General features: G+C 43.6%; 1 protein-coding gene across 2 annotated transcripts in view; it reads left to right on the forward strand.

Annotated features, from left to right (window-relative positions):
• The window catches only part of LOC121286740 (SH2 domain-containing adapter protein F-like), a 276315-nt gene that overhangs the window by 249843 nt on the left and 3011 nt on the right, over positions 1 to 23461 (forward strand). The window contains exon 7 of one of the 2 annotated variants that reach the window (XM_041203762.1): positions 14368 to 15420. The exons of the other annotated variant lie outside the window; for it this stretch is intronic. Coding sequence (XP_041059696.1) covers positions 14368 to 14389 — 22 coding nt within the window. The 3' untranslated portion in view covers positions 14390 to 15420. Of the gene's footprint in view, positions 1 to 14367; positions 15421 to 23461 lie in introns of those variants that run through there. 2 annotated transcript variants of the gene reach the window in all.

Genomic DNA, 23461 nt, shown 5'->3' on the forward strand with positions numbered 1-23461 from the left:
TTCAAAGCCATGTTTCAGTTAATTAGGAGGCAGCATGTACTTATAACACATCAGTAGCATATCCCATAAGCTAGTTCATCAGTGTTGCCTTCAGGGTGAATGAACCGTATGAGATCTGAGGCATTGTAATATCCATCTGCTAAGCTTTGCAAGGTTAATATATGGTACAGATTTACAAATGAATAACTAGTGATTAGGTCACTGCACATCCAGCTATATCTAGGGGTCTAACTGACCCAGTGATAAATAGAGATGAATCATGAAGAGCTTACAGGGCCTGAGGGAGACTTTGCATCATGCACTCCCCTTGTCCATTAGAAAGTAGCAATTTATTTCTCCTTTGTCATCCCTCATCCAATTTGCTTCTCCCCTCCATCCTCGACTATGATTTCACAGCGTCCTGCTACCTGTTGCGCAAGAGAGATTCTAAGTAGTTTTATAATATTGAACCGAAGATAGTCACATTTTTCCCTTCATGTTGGCCACACTCCTTACTTTAAATGACCTATCATTCAAAGAATTGATGGCGCACTGATTTAGAAGATATTGGCATATAAAGTCTGCTGTATGTTCAAGGCCAACTGCCTCTGTAAACGCCAAGAGTCAGTCCCCTCATCTTTTCACTCAATAACAACTATGGGCAGGATTTTGTCCTTGGTGGAGGTGCTCAGCGGGGACAGGCGGGAGCGGTTGGGAAGCCAACCTCCACCTCCGATCGGCACCGCATCACGATTTCAGGAAAATTAAGGCCCGCCCAGCATGGAACGTGAGCGGCAGCGCTGAGCACTGTCTGTGCGGGGTGGGGGGGAAGGGCAAGTGGGCTGAGCACAATCTTTGCGCATGGAGCTGCCTCAGGGAGATGAAGCGCTGTTTAAAAAATATAATAAAGGAAATAAAATTGTCATAAAACATGACCCCTCATGTGACTCTGTCACATGAGCTGGGACATGTTTTTAATTCAAAAATAAAATTTTTATTTGATGTTAATTTGCTTTAGGAAACCTCATCCCACTCATGGATGAAGTTTCCTAAAAAAATGTAAAGGCCACTCAGCCTTTTCGCCTGCCCACCAACTGTTCAGTTGGGCAGGCAGCGTAAATTTGAATTTAATTAGCTTCTTAATGGCCTTAATAGGCCTTTTCATTGTTGGCAGATGCGCAGCTGACTCTGGCGTGCGCCCGTCGAATGAAACATCGTGCAACTGCGCAATGACGTCGGGACGCACACCCGATGCATCATTTTACACTCGGGTGTGTCAGACACGCGCCCAAACGCCAAGCATACAATTTTGCCCTATATCCCCTTATGACATAGCAAAGCCCAGCAGTGTTACCCAGGCTAGCTTTTGGCTGGGCACGGGGCAGAGCACCAGACAGAGTGCTTCTCCTAATTTCAGGAGCCCACAGGAAGTCAATAAGAGCCAGAGAGGGTGACCATAGAACCAGAGAAAAGTTATGGCACAGAAAGAGGCCATCCAGCCCATCGTGTCTGCACCGGCCAAAGAAGAAAAATAAAAAACTAGCTGCCCATTCTGATTCCCACCTTCCAGCACCCAGCCCGTAGCCTTACAGATTACAGCGCTTTAGGTGCTGATCCAGGTGCTTTTTAAATGAGTTGAGAGTTTCTGCCTCAACCACCAAACTAGGCAGTGAATTCCATACACCCTCACATGCCCTCTAATTCTTCTACCAATCACCTTAAATCTGTGCCCCCAGTAATATGACCTCTCTGCTAGGAGAAACAGGACATCCCTGTCTACTCTATCTAGGCCCCTCATCATCTTGTACACCTCAATCAGGTCACCCGTCAGCCTCCTCAGTTCCAAGGAAAACAATCCCAGCCTATCCAATCTTTCCTCATAGCTGCAATTTTCAAGCTCTGGCAACGTTCTTGTAAATAGCAATAAGTCAATCACCGCAGATGGTATGCTAGTGCTCAAGTCTGGTCAGGTGGCTCATGGAGAGGGCTGTCCACTCTGATTGGACATATTCCTGGAGATTTTGTCCACATGACTTGTCACCAATCTCCCAGCCCCTCTCCTCATCCAGTCAAACAGTTTTCCCCCCTCCCACCTTTCCCATCTCCAATACAGCTATAGCTAATAAATGAAAGTGTTTGGTGAAAATTAACCACTTTTTTTAATGAATCCTGTCATTTTCCTCCCAGAGTTACTTTCAGCGGTAACCATGAGATTAATTTTTAATTCTGGTGGGCTCCAGAACAATTCTGGAGGGTTGGCAACCCTGCCTGCAATGGTCCTTTATCAGTCTTGTATTCTACGTATCAGTGCTCCTAATACTAATATACTGAATGGACTCACTGTATCTGCAGCATTGGAAACCCATGAGAAACCCATCCCCTGCTTCTTTTGTTTGGCTGGGTGTAGAGCAACAACTATAATTTTACATCAAAGTGGTCAAGCCAGGTTACTACATCAAGAGTGGCGTTGTGTATTGCCACAGTCGCACACAGGAGAGTTTTAATTTTCCATTTGTGCATCAGGTATCCACATCTGCCATGGTCTGTACGGATGTGGTTTAGGGATGCCCATGAGCTTCGTGGGAGATTGAAACCAGGGACCTCTGTGTCAGGCCTTTCGCGAAACGTTTGTTCGCAATTTCTTGTGAGGATCATTCATTTCTCCAAGTTTCAGGGTGGAAATTGCATTGCCTGATGTTGCGTGCCTGGCTTACGTGACTTCAAGTGGAGGTGAGGGATTTTGGCGAAGTCCTGGTGGGTGGGGAGGTGTTTGGTTTCCTTCATTCGCTGAGCTTCACGGAGGCTCACTGCAGATTGGTGGTGGCGGGGTGGGGTCAATGTGTGCCAGCCCAGGTTCGGGTTGATGTAAGAGTTCCACTGATGCTCTCGTTGCAGCTTTCAGTTGAACATCAACCTCTGCTGCATTTGGCCAAATGGAAGTTTGGCTGTTGACACTCAAGGGGGCTGTTGACAGCATGGAGCTCACCTGTTGGCTGCCGGCTGTGTTTCAAAAGCTGGGTAAAAACACCTTACTGTTCCTCATTCCTAGTTTTCTTCACTCTCTCTGCATAACCCTGACTCAGGCTGGGATGCAGTTTTGCATCTTTTTCCTGAAACCTCCTGCAATCATTTGTTATGTGTGATGAGCAAGTGTGCCTCTTCCCCAACAGGAGTTTCTGGATGATTCCTGTGCTCATGACTACTTGCTGTGGCCCTGAAACTGCTGCATCAATGACTTTTACTGCTTGAATCTGAAAGGGAAGCAGCCAGGGAGGAGGAGCCTTGCAATCAAATAGCTGCTATTCAAATAAACATGAATAAGGATTAGGTTCATCAGAGCAAGGCATTTGTTTATTTTGCAGTTGGCAATATCAACAGGCAGGAATGGGAGAGACAATAGGAATTTATTTTCTCTGATTTGCACAATAAAGTGCGCTCTGTGGGAGAAAAACACTGAAGCAAAGCAGTAAGCAATTAGCAAAGTGAAAAGAGAAAATGTTGGAAATACTCAGCTAATCTGGCAGCATTGGTGGAGAGAGAATCAGCGTTAATGCTTCAAGTCTACGCTAGTGAACCACCGGACCTCCTCCTTGACCTGTCCGATTACTGCTCCCTTTGACCTTGCACCATGAAACCTTTTGCCATTTAATCTCTCCTGCCCTCCATCCTTTTGCTCTTCCCCTTTGCCCTTTGTTCTGCCACCTCCCCCACCTTTCATTTGCTGAAAACCTATTACATTTCTAACTTTTCCCAATTCTGATGAAAGATCTTGACCTGAAATGTTAGGTGGAACCTTCCACTCTGAAGTCTAAGCTTGGTGGCAGGCGTGGAAGAGGGATTAATTTGTGGCGGGGTGGGTAGGTGCAGGACAGCTGGCCATGGCACTGTTCAGCTCATTGCATATGCATCCACAAAGAGCTCGCCAATTCTTACGGCAGGACAGACAGGAAATCCCTGCCCCCACCATTACCTCATGGCTTCAAAAGTCTGGGAGCCATATTTAAAGGGCACCCAGACAGCCTGCACTATCCCTTCCACCTTTGCCTGGCCACTACCCCACCCTCCCCCGTTAACTCTTCCTTGGTCATCCTCCACACAACTTGCACTGCCAATCATAGGCTGGCATTTGCAGACATTCCCCAAAGAGTACTATGCAGCCACAATTCACTGTTAATCATGGGAGACGTCCACCTCACCAGGTGCATGCCACTTATGTGCAGGCATAATAGTAAACATTCTAATTTCTCGAAGGCTGGGAAAATAATTTGGAGGGGGAGCTTAATTCCAGTAAGGTGGCCTTTTAATGAGCATGCATGACATGCTAATGCATGCAAAAGGGCTTGCTGACATTGTTCATCGGGAAGCTTGACCTGCCTTTAAAACCCCGAGAAGAGAATTCCAAAAGTTCATCCCAACGTCAGGAAACTGATTTTTGGCCTCACGCCAAATTAAGCTCCCCCGCCCGCCATGCCTCCCACCGCTGGCAGGACAGGAAGATTCTACCTGTTAACTCTGTTTCTCTCTCTGCAGATGTTGCCTGACCTGATGAGTATTTCTGCTTTTATTTCAAATTTACAGCATCTGCAGTATTTAGCAATTAGGGATCAGTGGTGTGTCCCCCACCTGCCACCCGACCCCACCCACCAGTGTCAAATGTCCATTTGATATTTGGGCACACTGTTACAATCCCTGTTGTAGAACCATAAACCACAATAACTACATTTACCAACAACAACCAAATGAAGAAATTCCCAACAAGATTTCAATTCTTGTAAGTAACTTTTACTTTAACACAAATCAGAACCAACACAAATTAAAAATGAATAACAGACAAATGATACTTCGAATAGTTCACTTTAAATAGCTGATACAACAAACATACATCTTCACAACCACAAGCACTTGCATCACTCCCCCGCAGACATGTAGCACTACTTACACTTCCAAAGTTCTCTAACTTGGCCTCTGGTACATAGGATCTCTCATTTTCCCACTCAATTGATTTAGCCCTTGAGTCAAGTTCACTGGCGGCTGGGTTCCATCAAGGTGCCCAGAAGCAGTCACTACCCGAACAGCACACTTCTGCAGGACTGTTAGGTTCCCCAGAGACTCCTTTATCTTAACCCTTTAAAATCCATTAAATAGTCTGATCAGCTCTGGCAAAACCAAATCAGCAGCAGCAGTAAAGTTGTCCTATTTACAAGCTCTGCTCTAACATCGTCTGCTTTCCCGTTTAAATATATTACACACACAAAACTCCCTGTATATATGCCTTCTCTGTTCTCCTTCCTGCAGCAGCTCTTTGTATTTGGTTACGCGGTTTCTATTTCCAGATCAAGAGTCACTAGGTCACCTGGGCCAGCATTTCTTATTATTCCAGAAATTTACAATTAATCCCTTCACATTTTATACAAACACCCTTCAAACCATTACAAATTCCACAGGCATTTTAAAGAGATTAGAAACTTTCTTACTCTACTGCTTCCGGGTCACAGGTCACCACAACACATATAGAAGGTGAATCGTTGGTATTCCAGCAAAGAGTCAGTGTTTATGGAGAGGCATAAGGAGAAGATTTGTATAGGGAGGAGAATGGAAATCTGGAGCAGTTGAAACTGTGATTTCACTACATGGGCAGCTGTACACATTCTAAATTTGCCCCATTTAAGCTGCAGGGATAGAGTCAGAGGCCAATGGTGGGATCGAGTCAGAATCACGACTTTCTCATTCAGCTTGGGTAGTTTGACCACTTGGTGCAGGAATGCATCACAAACCTGGTTCCGTGCTGCATGTGACACCCATGGCAGTACAGTTAGAAAATTACCTGAATTTTAAAATTCCTACCTTTGTGTTTAAGTCCTTCCTTAGCCTTGCCTCATCCTATCTCTATAACCTCCATCCAGCCTCACAACTCTCTGAGATAACTGTGCTCCTCCAATTCTGGCTTCATGAAGCCCCAATTTTTAGTGTTCCACCATTGGCAGCCATGTTTTCACCTGCCAAGGCCCTAAACTCAGAAATTCCCATTTTAAATCACTTTTCCAGCACTCTCTCTTTCTTTAAATCATTCCTTAAAACTTCCCTATTTGACCAAGCATTTAGTCACCTATCTTATAAAGTTTCTTTATGTAGCATGGTATCAAATTTTGTCTGATAACACTCCTGTGAATTGCCTTGAGCCATTTCTACCATGTTAAGAGGTACAGGTTGTTGACATAGCATGTCCTTGCTGATGTTGGGGAAGGGTTCATGGAGCCCAATCAAGTGAGAACCACATTACCATAAATGCTGAGAGGCTGGGTCCCTTTGTCAGAGAGTCTAGAACCAGAGGGCATAATCTCGGAGTAAGGGTGTGTCCATTTAAAACAGAGGAGGAATTTCTTCCCTCAGAGGGTAGTCAATCTGTGGAATTGTTTACCACAGAGGGCTGTAGAGGCTGCATTGTTAAGTATGTTCAAGGCAGAGATAGACAGAATTTTAATCAGTAAGGGAATCAAAGGTTATGGGGAAAAGGCAGGAAAATGGAGTTGAGGATTATCAGATCAGCCATGATCCCATTGAATGGCGGAGCAGACTCGATGGGCCGAATGGCCTACTTCTGCTCCTACTTCTTATGGTCTACCAGCCAACATGGAGGATGCTGTCTTATAGCCAAATCAGAAGGATCCAATGGCTGAAACTATCACCTGCTAAATTTACATCATTTGCACTTTTGCCTTTGGAGACTAGGGATGAAATGATGGTAAGAGATTCACATCTCACCTCACTTGGTTTACAGGACTGCATGGAGTGGTAGGTTGCAATGTGCATGGGTACCATATTGTAAGATTCCCTCATCATGTAGCATGTGAGTTGTTCATGGGTTGAGCCTCAAGATTTTGGTCCTGGACCCTGGACCTTCCTCAACAGCCAGTAAAGGTGATGCCAGAGATCCTGCATGACTGACCTGTATGGGTATACTAAACAACCAGCAGTTGGTGGCAGGAAACCATCTGCCTGTGGAGGTAACCTTTAAGTTTACTGGTGCTCTGTATGTATGTCAGCACACCTTCAAAGGCACCATGTGGCTGTGAGATAATGTTTATCCATGAGTACAGGAATCCCCTTAAGTGTGTGAAAACCCTACAAATTTACAAGCACCAAAGTGCAATATACATATGATGGATCTCTCTGTATGTAAAGTAGCCTTTTCAATGTTTTATAATACAGAGCATTTATTTTTTGTGGGGTACTGCATTTGGATAAATTTTCCCTCGTACAGTCCCCTCATCATACACTGTCTGTGCTAACAGCTTCCTGTATCAGGCAAATGGTGCAATGAATATTAGAAAGTTAGAAATAACAAAATTGCCACTTCTATTGCTGACCGTTGCAGGCAGTTCTTCACATCTTATTAATGCCTGTACAGTATGTGTAATGTTCAGTCATATCCCCCATAAAGAAAGACTAACATTTACATAGCACCCTTCATGACTGCAAGACATCTCAAAGTGCTTTGCAGCCAATGAGTCATAAGTCTCGCCATTGTTGTAATGTAGGGATGTAGGGAACAACACAATCAATTTGAGCAAAGCAAGCTTCCACAAACAGCAATGATAATCACCAGCTAATTCGTTTTAGTGATGTTGGTAGGGGAATAAACATTGGCTAGGACACCAGGGAGAACTCCCCTGCCCTTCTTTGGAATAATGCCAGGGAATCTTTGACACCCACCTGCGAGGCAGGGCAGGGCCTCAGCTTGACATCTTATTGAAAGTTTCCTGGAGGCCTCAATGCTGCCATGGGTCTCTTGCATGCTTCACTCTTTGCTAAAAGACTCACTTTTTTACTTGGGACTTCTCGAAGATCAGTCCAGGAACTGAGTGGAGCTTGCATCTGTCACCAATCTGTATTTCAGTGACCAGTACAGCACACAGTGATCACAGAGGTTAGCAATTGCTTTTACCATCCACCACTTACAGTAGATAAATTACTTTAACACCAACATGTCCACTGTAACTCGTGGGGGCTGTGCTTTAGCAATTCTGTGGCTTCTTTTGCTTTATCTACCAGCCTTAGCCTGGCAGCTGAAAGAACCTGATTGTGGGTTGGAGGTGGTTCCCATTATGATAACATCTATGCCACAGGGAAACCAATGGTATCATTATTGCTAGGCAGAAGCAATGGTGGGAAGGATCCAGTTACCAGCATTGGGTTTGGATTTCTGCCAGTTCTAGAGTACTGCGCCCCCGCCACCCACCACCTCTCTCTCTCTCTCTCTCTCTCTCCCCCCCCCCCCCCCCCCCCCCCCCCCCGCCAACACCCCGCCCTTATCCCGACCTCCAGATTTAACAGTGCCGGTGTTACCAACGTAAAGGTAGAAAGCCTGCCTCCGGGCCATGGCTGGCCATGTAGTACAACTACCAGGAGATGCCAGGGATAAGGTTACCAACTCTAGTTGGATATATTCCAAGAAACATCATCACACTAACTGCCAGTGTGTCCATACAAGCAGTGTACTGCCTTCCTTTGCCAATTGGAAAGCAAAGTACTAGATTGTACAATTCCTTCCTGTAGTGAAATAAATTTTTTCCCCAGCACCAATATTTGTAACTAATACATCGAAGTGTTCAAAGAAAATTTAAAGAAATGCATTTTTAATGCCCCTATCGTTTTCCTCCTCAGTTTAGCTTCTGGCAGTTTCCTGGAAATTAATTGTTAATTGCTGGTGAACGCTGGTGAACTGCAGGCTTGACAATCCAGGCCAATGATCACCCAGCCAGGACTCTGGACTCCCACTTTCCCATTCTGTACCAATGGGGACAATGTTTCATTCCCTTGTTCCCCACTTTGCAGTGACTCCGTTGGAAAAGTGGGTATCAAGGTACTTGCAACAGTGGGCCTTCCCTGCTCTGAGCCCTGAGTGTTAGCGTTTTAATGGGTGCAGACTCGTACAAGAAGAGTGGATAAGTGAGCAAAATGGGTCAGGATGAGTGGCAACTGAGGAATCAAAGCCCATCAAGACTCAGCATGGAGAGGATAAAACTGAGGAGGGGAATTAAAAAAGAAGTAAATAGCATTGATAGATTATAGAGCCTGGACATCATTGTCATATGTCCTTTCATATTATGTGATTAACTTCAGCCTGTGTCATTTCAGAGCAGCTGAAGTCGAAATGGATATTATAACTAAAAGTGTCAGATTTTCAATCCAGTAAAATTTTTATGATAGCTTTTGCCCACACAACAGTGACTGTATTTCAAACGTAGTTCATTTGTAAAGCACTTTGATATGCCCTTAGGATGTGATAAGGTGCTATATAAAGTCTATCTTTCATGTTTACTGGCAGTGCGTGTGCCCATCAAGCCCATGGGTTATGGTTGCATGGCCCCTCTAGAGGAAATTGTAACTAAAAGGCCAATATGGCTTCTTGCGACACAGTGTTCTACAGATTGGCTGATTCATTTTAGCTTTTACCAGTCACTACTCAAGCCCTGACATCAGTAGATGATGGTTTATGGAGGATGTCCACATGAAAGGATCTAAAATGGAGACCATTCTGTTCCCCTGCTGCTGATCACGAAGATTAAAGCCTTTCAGCTCATGAATATTACATGAAGCTACTAATAGCACATACCTCCTAGTCAGCTCTCTTCTGTCTGTTGCCAACATAAATGCTGGGCCTTTCTTAAGGGAATTCTTACAGCCAGTTTACCACATGTATTTAAGTAACGTGCGACAACTACTTCTTCCGTGTTGCCAAGTGAACCATTCCCGACCTTATATCAGCGGCTTTTCCTCATACTGGAATGATTTTTCCATGGTCTCCAGTCACTCAGGTGCCTCATCCAAGTGTCTCCATCCCTTTGTGTGTGAGTGTGAACAGACTGCTGTGCATCCTATACTTTAGTTTGTTCATTCTTAAAGACCCTATTTGGCATAATTCCCACTGTAATAACAGCGATGCCTCAGGAAAGCAGCAGATGGTATCATTATGGCTAGGCAGAAGTAATGGTAGGAAAGATGCAGTTGCAAGCATTGGCTTTGAATATCTGCCAATTCCAGAACCGGTCCCCCATTCCCCGTGGCACTTTTGCATCTGGCACTTCTGTACTTGGATCGGGCAGAGTCAGTTTTACCAGCTATAGCTCAGTCGGTAGCACACTTGCCACTTAATCAAAAGGTTCCAGGTTCAAGCCTCACACTAGGGCTTAAACACAAAATTCAAGGCTGACACACCTGGCTGTCACAGGTGCCATCTTTCAGATGAGAAGTTAAACCATGGCTACTCGAGTGAATGTAAAAGATTCCATGGCACTCTTTACCATTTTCAACCTGAAGTGCCAAGAGGTCCCCAGCATCACTGTTGCCAGTCTTCAGCCAATTTGATTCACTCTGCATGGTAACAAGAAATGGCTGAGCCACTGGATACTGCAAAGGCTAAGGGCCTTGACAATATTCTGGCAATAGCACTGAAGACTTGTGCTCCAGGACAAGCTGCACTCCTAGCCAAGCTATTCCAGTACAGCTACAACACTGGCGCATCTACCTAGCAATGTGGAAAATCGCCGAGGTATGTCCTCAGGGTAGTGTCCTAGGCCCAACCATCTTCAACTGCTTCATCAATGACCTTCCCCTCATCATAATGCCAGAAGTGGGGATGCTTGCTAATAATTGCACAATGTTCAGCACCATTCGCAACTCCTCAGATGCTGAAGCAGTCCATGTTCAAATGTAGCGGCACCTGGACAACATTCAGGCTTGGGCTGAGGAGTGGCAAGTAACATTTGCACCACACAAATGCCAGGCAATGACCATCACCAACAAGAGAGAATATAACTATCTCCCCTTGGCATTCAATAGCATCACCATCACTGAATCCCCCACTATCAACATCCTGAGGGTTACCATTGACCAGAAACTGAACCGACCAGCAATATAAATACTGTGCCTACAAGGGCAGGCCAGAGGCTGGAACCTATCTGGTTCACCGATGTCGTTTAGGGAAAGAAATCCGTTGTCCTCATCTGGCCTGGACTACATGTGACTCCAGACCCACAGCAATGTGGTTGACTCTTAAATGCTCTCTGAAGTGTCCTAGCGAGCCACTCAGTTGTACCAAACCACTAAAAAGTCAATAAGAGGGAATGAAACTGGACGGACAACCCAGCATCGACCTAGGTACCGGAAACGACAATGGCAAACTTAGCCCTGTCAACCCTGCAAAGTCCTCCTTACTAACATCGGGGGGCTTGTGCCAAAATTCAAAAAGCTGTCTCACAGACTATTTAAGCAACTGCCTGACATAGTCGTACTCACAGAAACATATCTTACAGATCATGTCCCAGACACCATCATCACCATCCCTGCGTATGCCCTATCACACCGGCAGGACAGACCCAGCAGAGGTGGTGGCACAGTGGTATACAGTCAGGAGGGAGTTGCCCTGGGGGTCCTCAACATTGAATCCAGACCCCATGAAGTCTCATGGCATCAGGTCAAACGTGGGCAAGGAAACCTTCTGCTGATTACCACATACCGCACTCCCTCAGCTGATGAATCAGTGCTCCTCCATGTTGAACACCGCCTGGAGGGAGAACTGAAGGCGACAAGGGCACATAATGTACTTTGGGTGAGAGACTTCAATGTCCATCACCAAGACTGGCTTGGTAGCACCACCACAGACTGAGCTGGCCAATTCCTAAAGGACATAGCTGCTAGACTGGGTCTGCGGCAAGTGGTGAAGGAACCAACATGAGAGAAAAACATACTTGATCTCATCCTTACCAATCTGCTTGCAGCAGAAGCATGTACCCATGACAGTATGGTAGGAGTGACCACTGCACATCCTTGTGGAGATGAAGTCTCATCTTCACATTGTGGATACCCTCCGTCATATAACTGTGCTAAATGGGCTAGATTTTGATCAGATCTTGTAACTCAAGACTGCCAAACAACAAGTAATAGACAGAGCTAAGCGATTTCACAGCCAACGAATCAGATCTAGCTCTGCAGTGCTGCCACATTCAGTCGTGAATGGTGGTGGGCAATTAAACAACTCACTGGAGGAGGAGGTTCCACAAATATCCCCATCCTCAATGATGGAGGAGCCCAGCACATCAATGCAAAAAATAAGGCTGAAACACTTGCAGCAATCTTCAAACAGAAGTGCCGAGTGGATGATCCATCTCGGCCTCCTCCAGAGATCCCCAGCATCACAGATGCCAGTCTTCAGCCAATTCAATTCACTCCATGTAATATCAAGAAAAGGCTGAAGGCAGTGAATACTGAAAAGGCTATTGGTCCTGACAATATTCCAATAGTACAGAAGACTTGTGCTCCAGAACTTGCTGTGCCCCTAACCAAGCTGTTCCAGTACAGCTACAACACTGGCATCTATCTGGCAATGTGAAAAATTGCCCAGGTGTACCTGTACACAAAGAAAAGCAGGACAAATCCAACCTAGCCAATTACCACCCCATCAGTCTACTCTCGATCATCAGCAAAGTGATGGAAGGGGTCATCAAAAGTGCTATCAAGCTGCACTTGCTTAGCAATAACCTGCTCACTGACACTCAGTTTGGGTTCCGCCAAGGTCACTCATCTTCTGACCTCATTATAGCCTTGGTTCAAACATGGACAAAAGAGCTGATCTCCCAAGGTGAGGTGAGAGTCGCTGCCCTTTACATCAAGCAGCATTTGACCGAGTGTGGTATCGAGGAGCCCTAGCAAAACTGGATTCAATGGGAATCTGGGGGAAAACTACCCGCTGGTTGGAGTCATACCTAGCACAAAAGAAGATGTTTTTGTTTATTGGAGGTCAATCATCTCAGTTCCAGGACATCAGTGCAGGAGTTCCTCAAGGTAGTGTCCTCAGCCCAACCATCTTCAAATAATTCATCAATGACATTCCTTCCATCATAAGGTCAGAAGCGCAGATGTTTGCACAATGTTCTGCACTGTTCATTACTCCTCAGATACTGAAGCAGTCCATGCACAAATGCAGCAAGACCTGGACAATATTCAGGCTTGGGCTGATAAGTGGCAAGTAACATTCGTGCCACACAAGTGTCAGGCAATGCCCACCTCCAACAAGAGAGAATTCAACCATCGCCCCTTGATGTTCAATGGCATTACCATCACTGACGTCCCCATGATCAACATCCTGAGGGCTACCATTGACCAGAAACTGAACTGAATTAGCCACAAAAATACTGTGGCTACAAGAGCAGATCAGAGGCCAGGAATCCTGCGGCCAGTGACTCACCTCCTGACTCCCAAAGCACAAGTCAGGGGTGTGATGGAATACTCCCCACTTGCCTGGATGAGTACAGCTCCCACAACACTCAAGAAGCTTGACACCATCCAGGACAAAGCAGCCTACTTGAGTGGCACCCCTTCCAAATATATTTACTCCATCCACCACCAACGGACAGTAGCAGCAGTGTGTAGCATTCAAAAGATGCACTGCAGAAACTCACCAAGGCTCCTTAGACAGCACCATCCAAACCCACACCACTATCATCGGGAAGGTCAAGGGCAGTAGATAGATGGGTACACCACCACCTGGAAGTTCCCCTGCAAGCCACACACCATCCTGACTTGGAAATATATTGCCGTTCCTTCACTGTCACTAGGTCAAAATCCTGAAACTCACTCCCTAACAGCACTGTAGTTGTACCTACACCACATGGACTGCAGCGGTTCAAGAAGGCAGCTCACCACCACGTTCTCAAGGGCAATTACTGATAGACAATAAATGCTGGCCTAGCCAGTGCCACCCACATCCTATGAAAGTATATAAAAAACAATTTCAAAGAAGAGCGAGGGAGCGATCCCCAGTGTCCTGGCCAATAATTATCCCTCGACTTCACAAAAAAGTTTATCTGGTCGTTATTACATCACTGTTTATTGGAGTTTACTGAGTGCAAGTTGGCTGCCGTATTTCTGACAATTCAACAGTGACTACACTTTAAAAAAGTATTTCATTGGCTGTAAAGTGCTTGACACATCCAGTGGTCATGAAAATTGCTTTAAAAAAGCAAGTATTTCTTTATCAATCAAGGCAGCTGGTAATCCTGGTGTAAAATGTAGAAGTATCTCCTATCAGATATGTTGGCCACTCTTGCGTCACCTTTACCAAATGAGCTGGCTCCCACTCAAAGTGTGTTTCAGCCCCTCGTACACACGCTCAGAAAGACTAAGCAGCTGGAATGGCCTTCCCAGTCGAATTGCCGACTCTAGTTAGATGTATTCTTGGAAGCGATATCCCTTAGCCTTTCGTATTCAACTGGCCCAATTGGTCAAACTGTTTTATTCTTCCCATCTCCGTTATTTTTTATAACTAATAGAAGTGCTTTACGAAAATGAAAATCAATTCTTTTAATGCCCCTGTGATTTATTTTCTAGCGTTCTTCACTGCAGCATCTAGAAAATGAATCTTCAATTGCTGGTTAATTCTGGCATGTAGGCAGCCCTACTACCCAGTGGCCACCCCCCCCTGTTCTCCATAATAATGGAAGAGGAGCAACAAAGAAAAGAATTTAGAAGAAGGCATCATGGCACAAGACGGCAAACATCTTTTTACACTTGCGCTGTTACCATATTGATGTCTCTGGTGCATGTTTTGCATTGGTTTTTCATTCTGACATGAGCAAATGAGCCTGCAGGAAAATTTGGGAATAAGTTCCTGTCGGCAAGATTGGCATAGAGCCCAGTCTAAAGATTGGCGTAATTTCAGCTTTGAGGAAATTCTGGGTCACTATCTAATTCCTATTGCACCAATCCTATGTTCAAGTCCCCTTGTGGGGCTATATCTTCCATCTTCATAAACTTAGGAAATCTTCTCTGATGGGAGTTAGGAGGGAGTCAGTCAGACTGTCACTTGTTCCTCTAAATGGTTCCATGGCATGATGCTAAAAGCAGTAAAGCCTGGTTGACCTGTTGGCTGCGGTCAGCCCATGCGGCAATTAGCTTCAGTGCTGCAAGGTGAGGTCAGGGTACCTGCTCACCATGTCTATTGGGTAAACTCAGCTGGGACATGTGAGTTTCCAGAATTCAGGTGAGGGCCAGAATGCATGAGGAGCTGACCAGACTCGGCTGTGCAACATCCCTTTGAATTGCTCCTCTGTATGAGTCAGTGTGGTCAGGATAGGGAATAAAATTAACATCAAAATATTGAGCTCAACAAGCCCATCCCTTCTCAGAGCCCCTCCCAAACTCTCCTCCCTCTATTCACCCCCAAGGGTAATAATAACCCTTCAGGATGACATCAGTGCACTAATGAGACATGAATTTGGGAAGGGAAGTGGGGAGGGTGTGAATGTTTTGTTTATTTTTATTGAAGAATTAATGATTAAAAGTGTACACTTGGGGGACTGTGTGCAGTCTAATTACATGCTGAATTATGGTGATGCACAATGAGTCAGCTTTGCTCCAACATTTGACGTTACCTCTGCCCCAAAGCCTCTATTCAAATACAGTCTGCACCTTGTAAACACATAGCATTTTAACCTCAGTTTAGAGTCAGGCACAACTACCATCTCCACAATGTTCATTTACACTGCAGCTCATTTGTTGTATTTAGTGACTCCACTTTAAGGATCTTTATTGTTCCACCTGGGTCATTACAGACTCTAGCATCTCCCCATCCATCATTCTCTGCTGGGATGTAGGAGTCACTGACATTGACAGTCTGTCTGTCCCACACCATATTAGCTATTCTTCATGTATGAGACAAGGTTTGCATTGCATAGGTGCTCAAGGATCAGCTCAAGACAAAGCCACTACTCCGGTCATCAGTGGAACACATACTTCTGTCTTCAATTTATTTTACTGATCAGAACATCAAAGATTTCCTTCCACACCGGTGGCTCTCTGCTGCCTCACAGAGGCCAACTAGAATAATCCTACCACGACCCATAGCTGTGAGACACCCATTCAGCATTGGCCAGGAATCAAACTGGGGTCTTCCTGGTCTGTACACCATATTTACCAACCTGGAAGAAGGATTTGCATTTACACAACATCTTTCAGGGTCCCAGAATGCCCCAAAACACTTCAAGGCCAATGAAGTACCATTATTTTGCAGTGCATGTCTCTGTGATAATGTAGGAAATGCAGCATCAAAATTACACATAGCAAGCTCCCACATACAACATTGTAATAATGACCAGGTAATCTGGGTTTTATTTGTCTGCTAATTTGAGGAATCAGTTATGGCTAGTACGCTGGCAAGAGCTCCCCTGTTTTTCTTCGAAATAGTACCATTGAATCTTTTACATCTACCTGAAAGGGCAGGCAGTATCTCAGTTTGACATCTTATCTGAAAGACAGCACCCCTGAGAAAAATGAATCCTTGAATAAAAGCCTGTGACATGTAAGAATAAATAATTACATTGAAAGTTCAGTGGGGTACAAGCTTGTCGTGTAAGCTGTGAATCTTTGATTACATCTAATGTTCATTCACTTTATGTGCATGAAAAGCTGAAGAGGTTTAAGTATTGAAGATACATTAGTTATTTTGTACTGGTATCTGGGAATGCTTTGCTCTCACCCCCAACTGCCCTGACAGACTTCAAGATCACTTGGCTGCCTGTGTCAAATGCAGATAGTTGGCATGTGCGAGAGTGCTCTGTCTTACAGTGAGTGCTGTAACTATTCATGCAACTATGGTTAAAAGCAGAATTTAGATTTCTTCATTTTAAACTGCAGTTAGGAATTCGCAGAGCAAGTACAGGAGCAACAGAATTCAGATTCACATCATGCACAATGCTTATCTGCCAAAGAAAGGTCGTGTTTTTAAGAAAGTATTTTTACCCTCCAGCAAAGCAAGATTGTATATTCTTCTATATTGTTTTTCCAAAAAAAAATTGATCAACTCCTCTTTTAATTTCTTTGACTTGAGTAAGAAAGCTTCTTTGGATCAAATTCCTGTGTTGTAGCTTGGAAAGTGCTCCCAGCATAGTCCTTTTATGGACCTTGGTTTAACAAGATGAGCAGTGAATTCATGATTGAGCTGTCTACAGCAACAGGACCACACATCGATTGAGTAATAGCCTTTTGGAAAGCATAACAAACCAATTTAAGGAAAAAAAGTGGCTGAGGAAAGCTGAAACTGAGAATGTTATCCCTGGACATTATGTAGCTGAATGATTAAGAATAGCTTGGAACGACTGTCATAAATTTGGATTTGAATGGCCTACTTTATACTTACCAGTTCAACTGATTCCACTTCTGGCCAGCAGCTTAAAATTGTTTGAGAATGCAAATAACAAATCAGTCCATCCAATTGATACCTTGCCTTTTGCAAAAGGATAAATCTGGGTCTGTTTCTCTTTGTGTAGCCTGCACAGTAAATGTTGGCGTATCACAGCACTCTGCCCTCACAAATGTTGTTCAGCAGGGATTGCTCAGAGCAATCAGGAACTCTGGCTGATATTTTTGTTCATGCCTCCTAATCCAGGATTTTAAATTATTAGAGCACCCCCCAACTACTCCTCCCGCTGGGGTCAGCTAAACTTGGCACAAACCAGGGACTTAAAATCCACTGCACGTCCCCCAAACAGAGTATGCAATAGCCCATTGGGTTATTGAGGGATCTTTCTGTGCTTTAGCATTATTGCCTCCCAAAGAAACAAGAAGAACTTATAATCAAGTGAGAGAGTTAGCTTTAATTTCCAATACATTTTGATTTATTATGTTGTGAAGCAAATATAGAAACGGCCCACGATCAATAGTTGCAGCATGAGAGAATTTGATACAACTATTCTGTGCACACTGGCCAGAAATCCTGATATTCCATACATCTATCTGTTTCTACAATTATCTATCTAAAATGCTCTAATGAAAAAACAAACTTGCATTTATATAGTGCCTGCCATGACCTCAGGTTATCCCAAAGACATTTACACAAATAAAGCACTTAGGAAGTGTAGCCCTTGTAATACGGAGTATAGTCATCACTCTAATAGGAAGTGTATCCATCGCTGTAATAGGAAGTGTAGCTGCTACTGTAATAGGAACTATCGCCACTGTAATAGGAAGTGTAGCCATCATTGTAATAACTAGTGTAGCCATCACTGTATTAGGAAGTGTAGTCATCATTGTAATAATTAGTGTAGCCATCACTGTAATAGGAAGTGTAGCCATTAATGTAATAGGGAGTGTAGTCATCATCACAATAGGAAGTGTAGCCATCACTGTAATAGGAAGTGTAGCCATCATTGTAATAACTCATGGGGTCATCACTGTAATAGAAGTGTAGCCATCATTATAATAACTAGTGTAGCCATCATTGTAATAGGAAATGTAGTCATCATTGTAATAAGTAGTGTAGCCATCACTGTAATAGGAAGTGTAGCCATCATTGTAATAACTAGTGTAGCCATCACTGTAATAGGAAGTGTAGCCATTAATGTAATAGGGAGTGTAGTCATCATTGTAATAGGAAATGTAGTCCTCATCATAATAGGAAGTGTAGCTGCCACTGTAATGGGAAGTGAAGCCATCATTGTAATAGGAAGTGTAGCTATCATTGTAATAAGTAGTGTAGCCATCAATGTAATAGGAAGTTTAGCCATCATCATAATAGGAAGCTTAGCCATCATCATAATAGGAAGTGCAGCCATCATCATAATAGGAAGTGCAGCCATCGTTGTAATAACTAGTGTAGCCATCACTGTAATAAGAAGTGTAGCTTCCACAGTAATAGGAAGTGTAGCCATCATTGTACTAATTCATGTAGCCATCACTGTAATAGGATGTGTAGTCATCATTGTAATAACTAATGTAGCCATCACTGTAATAGAAAGTGTAGCCATCATTGTAATAACTCATGGGGTCATCACTGTAATAGAAAGTGTAGCCATCATTGTAATAACTAGTGTAGCCATCAGTGTAATAGGAAGTGTAGCCATTAATGTATTAGGGAGTGTAGTCATCATCATAATAAGAAGTGTAGCCATCACTGTAATAGGAAGTGTAGCCATCATTGTAATAACTCATGGGGTCATCACTGTAATAGGAAGTGTAGCCATCATTGTAATAACTAGTGTAGCCATCACCGTAATAGGAAGTGTAGCCATCATTGTAATAACTAGTATAGCCATCGCCGAATTTAGGAAGTGTAGCCATTAATGTATTAGGGAGTGTAGTCATCATCATAATAGGAAGTGTTGCCATCACTGTAATAGGAAGTGTAGCCATCATTGTAATAAGTAGTGTAGCCATCACTGTAATAGGAAGTGTAGTCATCATTGTAATAAGTAGTGTAGCCATCACTGTAATAGGAAGTGTAGCCATCATTGTAATAACTAGTGTAGCCATCGCTGTAATAGGAAGTGTAGCCATTAATGTAATAGGGAGTGTAGTCATCATCATAATAGGAAATGTAGCCATCATTGTAATAGGAAATGTAGCCATCATCATAATAGGAAGTGTAGCTGCCACTGTAATGGGAAGTGAAGCCATCATTGTAATAGGAAGTGTAGCTATCACTGTAATAGGAAGTTTAGCCATCATCATAATAGGAAGTTTAGCTATCATCATAATAGGAAGTGCAGCCATCATCATAATAGGAAGTGCAGCCATTATTGTAATAACTAGTGTAGCCATCACTGTAATAAGAAGTGTAGCTTCCACTGTAATAGGAATTGTAGCCATCATTGTACTAACTCATCTAGCCTTCACTGTAATAGGAAGTGTAGCCATCATTGTAATAGGAAATGTAGCCATCATCATAATAGGAAATGTAGCCACCACTGTAATGGGAAGTGAAGACATCATTGTAATATGTAGTGTAGTCATCACTGTAATAAGAAGTGTAGCCATCATCATAAAAGGAAGTGTAGCCATCATTGTAATAGGAAGTGTAGCCATCATTGTAATATGAAGTGTAGCCATCACTGTAGTAAGAAGCATAGCCATCACTGTAATAACTAGTGTAGCCATCACTGTAATAGGAAGTGTAGCCATCATTGTAACAAGTAGTGTAGCCAACACTGTATTGGAAGTTTAGCCATCATCATAATAGGAAGTGCAGCCATCATTGTAATAACTAGTGTAGCCATCACTGTAATAAGAAGTGTAGCCATCACTGTAATAGGAAATGTAGCCATCATTGTAATAAGAAATGTAGCTATCATCATAATAGGAAGTGTAGCCGCCACTGTAATGGGAAGTGAAGCCATCATTGTAATAGGAAGTGTAACCATCATTGTAATATGAAGTGTAGCCATCATTGTAATGTGAGGTGTAGCCATCATTGTAATAGGAAGTGTAGCCGTCATTGTAATAGGAAGTGTAGTCATTGTAATAGGTAGTGTAGCTATCACTGTAACTGGAAGTGTAGCATCTTTGTAATGGGAAGTTTAGTCATCATTGTAATAGGTAGTGGAGCCATCACTGTAACTGAAAGTGTAGCATCATTGTAATAAGAAGTGTAGTCATCATTTTAATATCTGAAGTAAGTTAGCTAATTTCTGCATAGCAAGCTTACAAAAGCAGAAATTAAGTAAATGACCAGATAATCTAACTAATATTGATTGAGGGATAAATATTGGCAGGACACCAGGGAGAATGTCCATATTCTCCTTTGAAAAACTGCCATGGAGCCCTTTATGTGCACCTGAGAGAGCAGATGATTTTCAGTTCAACGGGTGGAATCTTGTGCCAGCAATGAGCATCTCGGCTGCCACTGGAGAGGCAGGGGGACTCCCACGTCACCTCTTTCTGGAAAGGTGTGCCAGAAGTACACGCTAATTAGACAGTTAACAAGCCAGCAGCAGGGCTTTTCCCAGGATCAGGTCCCTGTGGGTGGAAGTCCCACTTTCCAAGGGTTGGCAGCCAATTAGAGGGATAGGAAACTTACTGTAGAGCATGTATCTGGGGATACAGTCCTCATCCATTCAGCACAAATGACCCAGCTATTGGATTCGCCACTGATTCAAGAGGCCAAACATGTTGGGGATCCCTGCACACTGGTGTCCTTTCATATTTGGCACTCTTCCTGCCAGGAGATGCCCAATATTCATCGGAGACAGCGAAGGTGGAAGCCATACAGCTTTTTTCTTGGCTTGTGTAAGTTATCCATGCTTCATACTGTAAAGCAAGGTGCTGAGAACACAAGCCTAGTACACATGGACCTTTGTGCTTTCAGTTAGTTTGCTGTTGGTGCACACTCAACCTCTCAGCTTTGATGTGACAGCTGTGGCCTTGCTAATCCTGGTGCTGATTTCAACATCAAGGCCAAGTTGCTGATAATTCTTGATCCAAGATATGTGAAGCTGTAGAGGTCATCAGTGGAAGTTGGAGTCTCTATTTCCTGGTCCATAACTTTTGTCTTCCTGCATATTCCTTGCAGGCCCAGGACAACCAATCTACAAGCTGCTGCAAGTGAGCTTCAGTATGGGATGACTGTGCAACGTCATCAACAAATACCATCATGGACTGGGACATTACACGCTTTGGTCTTGATGCACTGTCTTACCAAAGTGAACAACAGTGTTGTTGTCCACTTAAGGGCTTCAATTGGAAGGGGATGGGAAGGCCGTTGTGGGCCTTTCCCATGAACCTTGAAACCACAACATACTGGCTTAGAGGAAAAAGTACTACTAACTGAGCTATGCTGACATGAAAGAGGAATGTTACAGCATAGAAAGTTATTTGGCCCATCTTGAATGTACTGGTTCTCAACTGGAGCCACTCAGACTAGTGTCATCATGTCCTCTCCCCCAGATCATTGTATCTTCCCCTGTTTCAAATATTTTTCTAACATTCCCTCAATAAGGCAATGATTTCTTTCTCAACTCTTTGTATAAAGAATGCCTTCTGCTCTCTTACATATAATTGTAAATACATGACGCTCACCACTACCTCCGAAACCAAAGGAAATAGTCTTTTGCCATTTGCCCTATCAAAACCTCCGTCACTTTGATTTATCTCAAGTTCAAACTGCAAGTATGTTTTCTCTGACAATTAAGAGTCAATTTTCCCACTTACTAAAATCTCATATAATTGGGACATATCTTTCAATCAATGAGGTTCATGTACAAATGCATAATCTCCTCCCTATGTGCTGATTTAGACAGGCATTAATAGTTTTATTTGGAAGAATCTCTAAATCCGTGCTCGTTCTTAATCCCTTATCAGGCTCCCTGTGAATCCTCACTGAACTATCAAGGCAGGCTAATACCTAATTTGACATAACTTGTGGTCCTTAACCGTAAATTCTATAAATATCAATTTCATTTCCAAAGTATTAACTTTCATAATTCATTAACTTTCCAATTACACTTCATTTCCTTTCTTTCCACCAATTTCATTCCCACTTCTCCAGAACCCACTGTTTGATGCCTGGTTACGGTTCCAGAGCTGATAGTCTCCCTATGGTAAACTCCAAGGGCCCATTCTTGAAGCTCGTGCCCATACAGTGAGCACTGCCAAGCTATTTAATCATGGATCAGATAATGCCCATGTCCAGTCTGTCTTCAGCATGGGTTACTCAAAGCTACTCAGGACTGGGAATGCTGACTGATTTTACACCACTGTTGCCCAGGAATACTGAGGTCAACTATAGCCCTTTTGAAGGGTAAAGGAGTCTTTTCTTCAGCAAATGAATGGGGAAGCAGTTAGAGTTCTCAATATCTTTATTGAGAAACTCAGCTGAAGCAGCCCATGTTCTGAGTCCAGTCCGTCCTCAAAGTTGAAGAGAGTGGAAGAGAGGCCCAGGTGTAGCAGGAAGCAGTGGTGAGTGACAATGGGAGATAAGCTGTGAGTGCTAATTTCTTCCTCCTATTTCCATAAAGTTAGTTTTCTACCCTTAGTGCTTGAGATGCAATAGAGCAGTTTGATTGATTCAAATCTCTGGCTCTACTCCCCAAGCCATGATCATGCATTCTCAGGGGAAAGGTTTTCGCATGATGCTGTTTATGGTGAAGTCATATTCCCTTTATAAACTGTTATGACTTTGCTATAGATATCATGTAGAGCAGACCACCCCTTCACTCCAGATGCCACTTACAGGAGTTCACCCATCCAACCACACCAGAGAACTGTTTACACAAGTATGGATCCCACCACACAATAGGCAGGTCATAATACGTCCATGTGTTTTTCCACTAGATTTCAACTTGTAGCCTTTCTTTCCCCAAGTCTATCCCTGTGACTGAAAAAAGCATATCTTAAGTTTCTGCAGATACAGCAGTAACCCTTCGAGACTCACAAGGTAATTTTTCCACCCGGGCAGTGTTGTACTAAGCAGCCCACAGGCCATTATACATGCAACCTTGTGTATAACCAGTTCTCAATCAAACAGGTGGCAATTTTGTAAACTCAACACCGCCACCCCCACAGGTGACAGCAGGCAAGTACTAGAAACAATTACTTTTGGTAACCAGGTGTCTGGCACATGTGGAAAACCACCATCATGGTCAAGAGTTTCTAAACCGAACAACTAAATGAAGCTAAAAATAAAAACAAAAAACTGCGGATGCTGGAAATCCAA

Source organism: Carcharodon carcharias, chromosome 14 (assembly GCF_017639515.1).
Source record: "Carcharodon carcharias isolate sCarCar2 chromosome 14, sCarCar2.pri, whole genome shotgun sequence".
In the NCBI taxonomy this organism is placed as follows: Eukaryota; Metazoa; Chordata; class Chondrichthyes; order Lamniformes; family Lamnidae; genus Carcharodon; species Carcharodon carcharias.